The sequence below is a fragment of the Orycteropus afer genome, unplaced genomic scaffold (genome assembly GCF_000298275.1).
Source record: "Orycteropus afer afer isolate SDZICR_OR568_19922 unplaced genomic scaffold, OryAfe1.0 scaffold00042, whole genome shotgun sequence".
In the NCBI taxonomy this organism is placed as follows: domain Eukaryota; kingdom Metazoa; phylum Chordata; class Mammalia; order Tubulidentata; family Orycteropodidae; genus Orycteropus; species Orycteropus afer.
Window position 1 is genome coordinate 14263960 of NW_006921629.1, and position 9394 is coordinate 14273353.

The following is a 9394-nucleotide window of genomic DNA, read 5'->3' on the forward strand; positions in this document are numbered from 1 at the left end:
ATTATCTTCTGTGTCTGTGTTAATTGGTTTCCCTTTTCTTTGTTGAAGAGGGTCTGTGCAATCCTTCTGCCTAGTCCGCCATCTTGCCCCGCCTCCCTCCTCAATACCTTTTAATGTCTGATCTAGGACAGAGGGCCAAATTTCTTCACCAGGAGGTCCTGCGATGGCAGAGGGAGAGGAAGAGGAAGAGGAAGAGGGAGACAGATCCTATGGGTTTGTTATTGAGGAAATGCCCCTTTGCAGGACCATAGATGGCCCCAGCTACTTGTGGATGGTGGATGTGTGGGACCCAGGGGCTTGTGTTCAATGCGATTCGGGAATATAGCCCCACTGACGTCACCCAGAGTAATCACTAAGGACAAGGAGAGAGACAAGGTTGAGTGGAGGAGTCAATTGATGGAGAGATTGAGAGATTCATAAGGTTAAGATGTGGGCTGAGGGTTTCCCATAGCTTAAGGCATGGTTAGAGATAGAGACTTCTGTTCTCCTGGTTACTTCAGAGCTGTTCATGCTGCACTCAAATCCTGATTCACCCAAATACTTCTCATGTGAAGGACTAACTGTAATGGTTGTGTCATCTATTGGGCACTTCCTATGCTCCAAGATCTTTACACACATTATCTAATTTAATCTTCACAATAATTATGTAAGCTAGACATTAAAGGCCCCATTTTACTGGTGAAAAACTGAGCCCTTGAGAACTTAGGTAACTTACCCAAAGGAAAACTATTAGTAAGTGGCAAGTTTTTGCTCTTTCTTCTCCAACATACTGCCTTTTAAGAGATACTGGGCTCAGTGCCAGGAATGGAGGCTTCCTTGGGTTTTCAGCCTATCTTGTGACTGCTCCCTTATTACTTTCTTTTGCTGTACATGTGGAAGCCCCAGAGAGTACAATAAAAGTGCCTTCTTGTCAGTTAAAAAAGCCTGAGTGTCTCATATCTGTCTGTAACTACACTGGTGGGTTTGAACCACCAACTTTTTGGTTAGCAGCCAGATGCCTTACCCAGAACTCCTTGTTTATAACTACAGACAACTTTAATAGTTGAAATCTACCTCAACTCAAAAGAATAAATACATATTGCCTCTGATACACAGCCCTGCCTTCTCATACCCATCACTGCTTCTTCCCACAGAGGACATGACTGAAGGGAAGAATGCCATCCTCATCGGGATGAGCCAGTGGAATTCAAATGACCTGGTGGAGCAGATTGAGACCATGGGGAAACTGGAGGAACATCAAGGTGAGGTTCTGTTCTTTGATGACCAGGGTGTGTACATTTGTGTGTCAGAGGGTGGGATGAAGTGCTGACAATTTGGAGATGGGGGTTGGGACTTAGGAATGTCATTGGAGGCTTGTGTGTTGCTATAATGCTTAACAGGCTTCCATGGAGCTTCCAGACTAATACAAATTAGGAAGAAAGGCCTGGATAACAATAGTTTTATCCACAACTCATGATGGAGATGGTACAAGACCAGACAACATTTTGTTCCACTGTGCATGGGGTCACTGAGTTGGGGGCCAACTTGGCAGCAGCTGATGACAGCAGCAATAGCAGTAGCAGCATCGGTAGTTAAGGGAGGTGGCTGGATCCACGCTCCTTGGACTGCCAGGCCTATGGGATTAGAATCTTCTGAATAAAGTAGAGTGGCAACTGGAAGAGCCTTTGAGATGGGGCAGGAGCTGGGGTTCAGGGGGAGAAGGGCAGCAGTAGGAGATTACAACTTGTTTTGCTGAGCCTTTGAAAGAGTGTGGCTGGGGATTAACTCAGGCTTCTTATGGAGGAGAGTTTTGACTTAGGAGCTTGGTTAGCAGACAAAGAAGGCTTACTGTTTTATGTGTGCATCCATCTGTCCATCTTCCCATCACTAGCAGAATATTTGTTCAGCACCTACTGTGTGTAAGTGCTTGACAGGGGCATCAAAGGAGATTCACCTAAGCCTCTGCCTTGTGATGTGTAACACAGTGTAAGTCTGGTTATAAGAGGATCATGTTTAAGCTAAGAGTTGTCAAGGTTGAGGGGAGAGGCAGGACTTTTACAAGGAGGTGGGAGAGGGCATCAAGGAAGGATTCCTGGACAATGGTGCCAGGCCCTGAAAGACAAGTAGAGTATGTGCCTGGCCAAAACCAAAACCAAACTCACTGCCATTGAGTCATTTCCAACTCACAGCTACCCCCATTGGGTTTCCAAGGCTGTAAATCTTTACAGAAGTAAATAGCCCCATCTTCTCTCCATGGAGCAGCTGGTGGGTTTGAACTGCTGACCTTCCAGTTAGCAGTCAAGTCCCTTATCCACTACCTAAGGAGATCATAAAATCTGAGATGACATATGGGGAAACAGGTTCAGAAAGGGAGTGTACTTGATTAAGTTCACTCTTGAGTGAAGAGCAGAATAAGGGTTGGAGCCCTATTTTGGGTGCTAACCTCTATGCCTGGTATCCTGAGGCAAGTTTCTTCTATCTCCCCTCATATAATGGAGAAAATATTGAAGTTGTCAAGGATTTCATTTTACTTGGATCCACAGGGAAGCAGCAGTCAAGAAACCAAATGACGTATTGCATTGGGCAAATCTGCTGCAAAAGATGCCTTTGAAATGTTACAAAGCAAAATATGTCACTTTGAGGATTAAGGTGTACCTGATCCAAGCTGTAGTATTTTCCATTGCCTCATATGAATTCTAAAGCTGGACAATGAATAAGGGAAAACCTAAGAAGAATTGATGCATTTGAATTATGTCGTTGGCGAAGAATATCGACTATACCATGTCCTGCCAGAAGAGTGAACAAATCTGTCTTGGAAGAAGTACAGCTAGAATGCTTCTTACAAGTGAGAATGGTGAGACTTTGTGTCATGTACTTTAGACACGTTAATAGGAGGGACCAGTGCTTGGAGAAGGACATCATGCTTCTGAATGTAAAATGGAGGGTCAGCAAAAAAGAGGAAGACCCTCAATGAGGTGGATTGACACAGTGGCTTCCATGATGGGCTCAAACACAGTAATGATTGAGCAGAGAGCACAGGACTGGGCAGTATTTCGTTCTGTTGTGCACAGAGCAGCTGTGAGTTGGAACTGACTCGATGGCACCTAGCAACAGCCACCAGCTCACATACCATTCCTCCTTCTTTCGGTCTCCTTCATCTTCTCTTCTCCTTCCTCTCTTGGCCCTGTAATCCCTCAGTCATAGTGTGAGACAGAGTTGTTGATTGGGAAAGTCCCTCCTATCAGGAGGTGTTTGGTGAGATTTTCCTGGCCCAGCTCAAGAGATTGGCCTCCTTGGTGGTGGCTGTCTTGGTAGTAGGAGACCCAGGGTGGTACAGATGGTTAAGTGCTTGACTTACTACCTGAAAGGTTGGTGGTTGGTGGTTCAAGCACATCCAGAGGAAGAAAGGTCTGGTGATCTGCTTTTGAAAGTCACAAACTTGAACACCTTATGGAGCACAGTTCTACTCTCCAACACATGGGGCCACCATGAATGAAAGTCTGGGGAGTGGCTGTCTTGCCCCTAGAATCCACTCCTTTTCTCCCCCATCCCTGCCTCCTTGGTTCAGAGCTTTCTCCATGGCAAGGCCCTCATCCTGACAAGTAGGCAGGCTTGGGATAATTGTTCCATTTTACAAATAAAGAACCAGGACTCGGAGAAGCTGTATCTTGCCTGAGGTCCCTCAAGTTGGTGTCGGCATTAGGCCCAGATCCCTAGTCTCTTGAATCATAAGCTGTAGGGCTTTGTCTCCCAAACTTTCTCTTCCCTAGTCCAGTGGATTGACGCTAGACAACAAAGTCAGGCCCAAGAAACCCAGAGTCCTTAAGGAAAGGCCCCTGGCCGCCATCACATCCACTGGAAGGGTGAGCTTTGAGTCCATTCTCCAGGGCCAGGGCCAGGGCCAGGGCCAGGGCCAGGGACCATTTCCCAGTTTTCATAGTCTCACTTTTGAAGATGGCCCTTTTTTCTGCTCTTTTCTTCCTCCCAGAGACCCCAGAGGTGACCCAGAAGGAGTTGTGGATTTCAGGTCCTGCCCCAGAATCATACTTGGCAGTCATGAAAAGACAAACCCAAACTAGTAATCACCATCCATCTGGTCACCTCCTTCCTACCGCCACCCCTACTTGTCTGCCCAAGAATGTATGAGTCAGACACACTGTGAGCTAAGGAGGGAGGGAGGAAGAGTCAGAGTGAGCAGGGAGGGAAGGGAGCTGGCTGTGGAGGACAGAGGAGAAGGAGCAGGAGGCCGATGGTAGAGCCAGAATGAGTGGTTTTGGAGTCTGAGAAGTCTGGGTTTGAACCTTGACTCTGCCATCCCATGGCTTGTGGCCCAGGATCATCACTTCATCTTTCTGAGCCCTAGTTTTTTCATCTATAGAATGGAGCTAATAAAAAGGTTAAGAGGATTAAATGAGATAATATTTGCAAAGTGCTTGCCCCTTAGTAGGCATTCAGTAAAATCAAACTCAGTGCCATCAAGTCAATTCCAACTCATAGCAACCCCCACTGGGTTTCTGTGGCAGTAAATCTTTACAGATGTAGACTGCCCCATCTTCCTTTTGCAGAGTGGCTGGTGGGTTTGAACCACCAACCTTCTGGTTAGCAGTCAAATGCCTTAGGCACTATGCCACCAGAGCTCCTTAGGCATTCAATAACAGGTAATTCTTGTAATGATTTGGGGCAGTGGTGGTTCAATGGTAGAATTCTTGGCTTCCATGTGGGGGTCCTGGGTTTGATTCCTGGTCAGTGCACCTCGTGTGTAGCCACTGCCTGTCAGTAGAGGCTTGTGTGTTGCTCTGTAGCTGAACAGGTTTCAATGGTGCTTCCAGACTAAGATAGAATAGGAAAAAAGACCTGGTGATCTACTTCCAAAAATCAGTCAGTAAAAATGCTATGATCTGGTCACAGGGGACATCAAGCTCAATCAGCACAACATAGTATACAAAAACCTTATTCTACATCCTACTTTGGTCAGTAGTGACTGGGGTCTTAAAAGCTTGTGAGTAGCCGTCTGAGATGCAGCAATTTGTCCCTCCTTGTCTGGAGCAGAGAAGAGTGAAGAATATCAAAGATGGAAATGATTAGTCCAAGGGACCAGTGAACCACACGAACCTCAGCCTACGTGACCCTGAGACCAGAACTAGACGGTACACAGCTACCAATGCCAACCACTTGGAAAGGGATCAAAATTGGAGATCCTTGATAGAGCGGGAGAAAAAATGTGGAAGAAAATTCAGAAACATGAAAGAGACCAGGATGACTGGTTATACAGAGACTGTGAAACCCTCGAGACTATGGTCCTGAGTTATCCATTCGGGCCTGGAATTGGACTCACTCCCATTGCTCAACTCTCAGCCAAAAAAATAGACCATCCTGAACAACTGTACCATGTACTCCCTAGAACAGTCAACCAAGGGAAATCAGAAGGGCAACATTTGCACACAGAGAAAGCTAGGCAGGCAGGAAACGTGTAGGTAAAAAGGACACAGGGTAGGGTTAACCACATGGAGGAGGTGGGAGGAGAGCTGTTACATTGTGGGGATTGTAATCAGTGTCATAAAATGAAATGTGTGTGAACTGTTGAATGTAAAATGAATCTGCTTTGTAAAATTGCACTGAAATCACAATAAAAAGTTAAACAAAACACAACCCTGTGGTCATTGTTTAGGAGGCAGTGAGTTTCTGTTTATGATGAAGGGAAATTTGGCAATGATTATGGGTGATGGTTATAAGACATGGTTAATGTAATTGATATCACTAAATCATGCACCTGAAAAATGTCGAATGGGCAAATGTTATGTTGTGTTCATTTTTACAATAATAAAAAAAGAAAAACAACAACAAAAAAAAACCTATAGTTCACAATGGTCTGCTCTGTGACCCATTGTGGGGACGGTGCAGGATCGAGCAGCATTCTGCTCCACTGTGCGTGGAGTTGCCATGGATCAAGGGATGATTTGACGGCAGCCAGGAACAACAGCAACAACAGCAGCAGCAACATAATGATTGAAGAGGGAGAGAAGAATGAGAACTCTTGCACAAGTACAACCTTAAACGCTTCAGGATGCTTCTGAGAGACCAATTAGGGGCAGTGCCTGTCTGAGTTGGAGAGTTGATGCTGTTTTCTTTCACTACAGAACAGGAAGCAGGAGGGAGAGGGGGAACAGGAGTGAAGAAGAGGAAACAGCTGGGTTTCTAGCTCCTTCCGAGTCCCATTCCTCTGTGGATTCATAATGTGAATTCCCATAACACAACAGAACACACACATTAATTTCATTCATTTCAGCGATCATTTATGGAGCCATCAGTGGTGCCCAGCCTTGTGCTAGAGGTGGGGAGATAAAGACTAAGAGGATGGAATTGTCCTCCTGCAGGAGCTAAAGAGACAGATCACAGCCATGGGTTACTTTGCAACAAGTCAGGTTGTGCAAAGAGCCTTAGGAGAGAGGCTCTGGGGAACGTCTTTTAAGAAGGGAGCTCCCAGAATACTCCCTGGAAAAGGCTGCCATCCAAACGAGTGGTGTAGACAGAGCTATGTTCTTGTCTCTTTTGGATTGTCTGTCCTTAAGCACAGGTCTCACTCCAGGGACCCCTTCTCATAGTTCATGCCAATCACCTCCTCTGGGGTGCTCCAGTTACCCTCAGTGATGCTTCCCAAGCTTGTCTCCAGCCAAGACCTTGTTCCAGACTTGTGTTTTCAGTAGCTTCCTATTGTCCTCTATCTGATGTCTTGAAGACTCCTCATGCTCCCCACAGTTTCAAATGGAGCTGACTTTCTTCATCTTAAGTCTTAACTGTGTTTTGTATTCCACTTTTTAATGTCCTTAGCCATTCAAAACTTACTTTGCCTAGGCACTTTCCAACTGCTCTATTATCTCATTGGATTTGAGTCCTCATTTTTCATTGTGAACTCATTTTTGCCTCCTCTCTTTTATTTTCTGTGGGAGTCCTGTGTACCCTGTTGTTACTGTTAGGTGCTGTTGAGTCAGTTCCAACTCATAGCAACCCTGTGTACAATAGAACAAAACACTGCTTGGTCCAGCACCATCCTCACAATTGTTGCTATGTTTCAGCCCATTGTTAAAGCCACTGTATCAAACCATCTCGTTGAGGGTCTTCCTATTTTTCACTTTACCAAGCATGATGTTCTTCTCCAGGGACTGGTCCCTCCTGATGACGTGTCTAAAATTTGTGAGGTGAAGTCTTGCCCTCCTTACTTCTAAGGAACATTCTGGTAGTACTTCTTCTAAGACAGGTTTGTTCTTCTGGCAGTCCATGGTATAGTCAATATGCCTTGCCAACACCATGAGTCAAACGCATCAATTGTTCTTTGGTTTTCCTTACTCATTGTCTAGCTTTTGTATGCATTTGATGTGACTGAAAATACTGTGGCTTGGATCAGACTCACCTTCGTCCTCAAAGTGACGTTACCGCTTTATAACACTTCACAGAGGTCTTTTGCAGCAGATTCACCCAATGTAACGGGTGCCCTAGTTTGTGAAAATGCCCTTATAGAGAATGATCTTGGGCTTGCTTCTGCTGGGTCTGAGGGTTTCACTAATTCAGAATAATTCTTATGTTAAATTTACAGCTTGAAAATTTCATCCTACATTGGTGGTGTAAATTTGGACCCTATACCAGTATCCCCAGCAGTTGTCTGTCAGTTTGTCATACTGTGGTGGCTTGCATGTTGCTGTGACACTGAAAGTTATGCCACTGTATTTCAAATCCCAGCAGGGTCACCCATGGTGGACAGGTCTCAGCAGAGCTTCCAGACTAAGACGGGCTTAAAAGAAGGACCGGGAGATCTACTTCTGAGAATATTGGCCACTGAAAACCTAATGAGTAGCAGCAGAGCATTATGTGGTGTAGTGCCAGATGATGGGCTCCTCAGATTGGAGGGCACTTAAAATATGTCTGAGGAAGATAATGTCTCCTCAAAGTAGAGTTGACCTTAATGACTGGATGGAGTAAAGTTTTCAGGACACTCATTTGCTAATATGGCATGACTCAAAATGAAAAGAAAAGCTGCAAACGTTCATTAATAATTGGAATGTAGGAAAATTGGAAGTTGTCAAAAAAGTAATGGAAGACATAAAGATTGATATCCCAGGCATTAGTGAACTGAAATGGACCTCTTTTGGCCATTTTGCTTGGACAATCATATGGTCCACTATTCCAGGAATGACAAATTGAAGAAGAATGGCATCCCACTTGTCAAAAAGAAAATTTCAAGATCTGTCCTGACGTACAACACTGTCAGTGACAGGATAATGTCCATATGTCTACAAGGAAGACAGGTTAATATTACCATTATTCAAATTTACACACCAACCACTATTAAAGATGAAGAAATGTAAGATTTATACCAATTTCTGTAGTCTGAAACTGATCAAACATACCATCAAGATGCATTGATAATTACTGGTGATTGGAATGTGAAAGTTGGAAACAAAGAAGAAGGATCAATAGTTGGAAAATATATCCTTGATGATAGAAATGATGCTGAACATTTCATGATAGAATTTTGGAAGATCAGTGACTTCCAAAAGATTCATTGCCTATGCCTGTTTTCAACAACATAAATGACAACAACACATGTAGACTTCTTCTATCAATATTATCAGTCAGAACAAGTCCAGAGACCATGAAACAGACCATCAATTGCTCATATGCAAGTTCAATTTGAAGCTGCAGAAAATTCAAACAAAGTCCACAAGAGCCAAAGTATGACCTTGATTATACCCACCTGAATTTATAGACCATCTCAAGAATAGGTTTGATACATTGAGCACTAATGCCTGAAGACCAGACGAGTTGTGGGATGACATGAAGGAAACAAAAGGTCATTAAAAAGCAGGAAAGAAAGAAAGAAAAACAAGATGTCAGAAGAAACACTGAAATTTGCTTTTGAAAGTGGAGTAGCTAAACTGAATGGACAAAATGATGAAATAAAAGGGCAGCTTGAGTAGTTACCAAAAGTTAGAAAACATGCTGCATTTCTCAAGCTGAAAGAACTGAAGAAAAATATTCAAGCCTGAAGTTGCACTATTGAATGATTGTATGGGAAAAATATTAAACAACTAGGAAGCATCATGGATGATGAGGCATACACAGTCACTGTTCCAAAAAGAATTGGTTGATGTTCACCTATTTCAGGAGGTAGCATATAATCAAGAACTGTTGATACTGAAGGAAGAAGTCCAAGCTGTACCCCTACTGCCATGGAATCAGTTCCAACTCATAGTGACCCCTATACAGTTTCCAAGGCTGTCAATCTTTATGGAAGCAGACTGCCTTGTCTTTCTACTGTGGTGCAGCTGGTGGGTTTGAACTACCAACCTTTTTGGTTAGCAGCCAAATGCCTTAACGATAGTGCCACTAGAACTCCTTGAAGATGTAGTGAAGGTATTGG

The 9394-nt window shown here is 44.0% G+C and overlaps 1 protein-coding gene across 1 annotated transcript in view; it reads left to right on the forward strand.

The window, feature by feature from the left end:
• Positions 1 to 9394, forward strand: part of PITPNM3 (PITPNM family member 3) — a 144970-nt gene that overhangs the window by 69245 nt on the left and 66331 nt on the right. The window contains exon 3 of the mRNA XM_042780494.1: positions 1134 to 1241. Coding sequence (XP_042636428.1) covers positions 1134 to 1241 — 108 coding nt within the window. The remainder of the gene's footprint in view (positions 1 to 1133; positions 1242 to 9394) is intronic.